Here is a 2,004-nt window from a genome sequence, read left to right on the forward strand (position 1 = left end):
TTATATAGGCAGTGGCAAAACGATCAATCACAGAAATAGTTTTGGCATCAGAAAAACCATTTTAAACAATAAAGGCCACATCAGGGACACCCAACAGAACCCAAACCAAACCTACTAAGAATATCCAAAACTGCCTATACACCACAGTTCTATCATACCCAAAAACTGACTCCCGACTATAAAGTCTCAAAGACAAGAGTTTAATATTGACAAAAAAAAACCCTTAAGTCAGTGGTATTTTCTTCCTTGAAATAACATACTGGTCATATGAAAGTCACTGAAGAGGTCTGCTTTTAGCTCGGAAGACTTTTACACTTCTGTAAAAACTTTTTCAAAACAGTTTTTACACTTTTTCAAAACTTTTACTTCTGAACTCAAAAACCCTAATTCCAAATGTGTGATGTTAACACAAACTGAAAATACCTGGGATAAAGAACAAATTCAGTTGTTCAGATTCTAGCAGTTACACAAGGCCTTTCAACGCCTTCCCCATAACATGAGAAGTTCTTCAGTATCTTTCCCACCACCACTATTTCAAGACTCACATGGTTCTTTAAAATACTAATGGGGTTAAACTGAAACCAAGTGTCATATGCTTGTCTTCTGTGAAGGTCTGAAGCCACCCTGTTTCAATTATTTGGTTATTCAGTGCAGAAAGTTAAAGATCACAGAAGTTATAACAGCTTTTAATACTCCGTTAATATTATAGATTAAAAATTATTGCATAGTCTTATGCACTTCCTTAAACAGCATTCTCTGGAAATTAAACATTTTAATATAAAAGAAGCAAGTCTTTAAAACATTAATTGCTTTCACTACCTCGATCTTCTATCCTTTTTTGATTTGTCAGTACATTTGTCCATTGTTTTCTCATTGTCTCCTCTGCACTTGGGGCAATACCATTTCCCCTTTGGTTTGTAGGTGAGTCCAACACAAGAAAAGTGGAACCACTCGATAGGACACTGTTCGTTATCACACCCTATCATTTCCCCGTAAGACACTTGGTTGCATAAGCAGTAGGTTGGTTCATTGGGATCAATTGCAAACTCTACAGGTGAAACCTCTCTCTCTTGCTTGGCTTTGGAGCGTTTTTTCTTCTTGGAAGATTTTGATCTTTTTTCTTTAGGTGGCTGGTCATCACAGTCATCAATACCGTTTGCTATATGGCACAGATCACGGCTTTCGCTGGTTCGCTGGCGACGAGGCCTACGTGACGATCTCTCCGGCTGGCAGGACTCCATCTTTGCCTTTTCTAGAGGCTTTTCGTTCTCAGACAGATCTTGAAAACACTGAGAGTGTGTTTCCATTTGCCGGGCCCTATTCTCTACCAGTTCTAGCATCTGAGTAACTATTTGGATTTTTTCATCTCCAAGTTCTTGGCTGTTGATTAATGCACGCTGAAGATGCTGCTGTAAGCGTTTCTTCTGAACAGGATCATTTTCTGATTTGTATTTTTCATAGACATCATCTATTTCTTTTAATGCTTCTATAAAATAAGATAATAAGAAAAATTACAAGAGATGGAACATGCTCAAGAAAATATAGAAATGTATTTCTAACTTATGAGAAATAGTACAAATTTTAATTACAGGATAGCCTAGTGTGCTAAATCAGCTATTTTATTCAAACTGCATGTGGCCATCAAATCAGTGTTTAAGATAACAATCTGTTGCAAGAAAAAGTTCTCAAGTTCTAAAAAAAGTAAGCTTAATTTAGCCCTTGAAAAAAGAAAAGATAACCCAAGAAAGGGGACTATAGCTGCTGGAGTATGGATAGTCCAGATCCTAAAAAGCAGGAATCTCTGTTGAGAGTCCTCATCACAGTAGTTCCAAACCCCTGGCCTACAAATCAAAGCAACAGCTTGTTGTATCACAGGTAGAAACTCAGAATTCATATAATCATTACATATCATTATATATAACACTCCAGAATTAGGATATTCAGGTACTCTGTCTTCCCCTTCTTGCTCATCTAAAAGCTTGGTATTACACTTTCAATTAGACA

General features: G+C 36.8%; 1 protein-coding gene across 1 annotated transcript; it reads right to left on the reverse strand.

The window, feature by feature from the left end:
• Positions 1-680: 680 nt before the first annotated feature.
• ING2 (inhibitor of growth family, member 2) lies at positions 681-1,484 on the reverse strand (the record flags this gene model as incomplete). The annotated part of the gene is made up of 1 exon (XM_010191894.1): positions 681-1,484. A coding segment is annotated over one exon (669 nt), but the record flags the coding sequence as incomplete, so codon positions are not given.
• Between the last annotated feature and the right edge of the window lie 520 nt (positions 1,485-2,004).

The sequence above is a fragment of the Mesitornis unicolor genome, unplaced genomic scaffold (assembly GCF_000695765.1).
Source record: "Mesitornis unicolor isolate BGI_N332 unplaced genomic scaffold, ASM69576v1 scaffold18229, whole genome shotgun sequence".
In the NCBI taxonomy this organism is placed as follows: Eukaryota; Metazoa; Chordata; class Aves; order Mesitornithiformes; family Mesitornithidae; genus Mesitornis; species Mesitornis unicolor.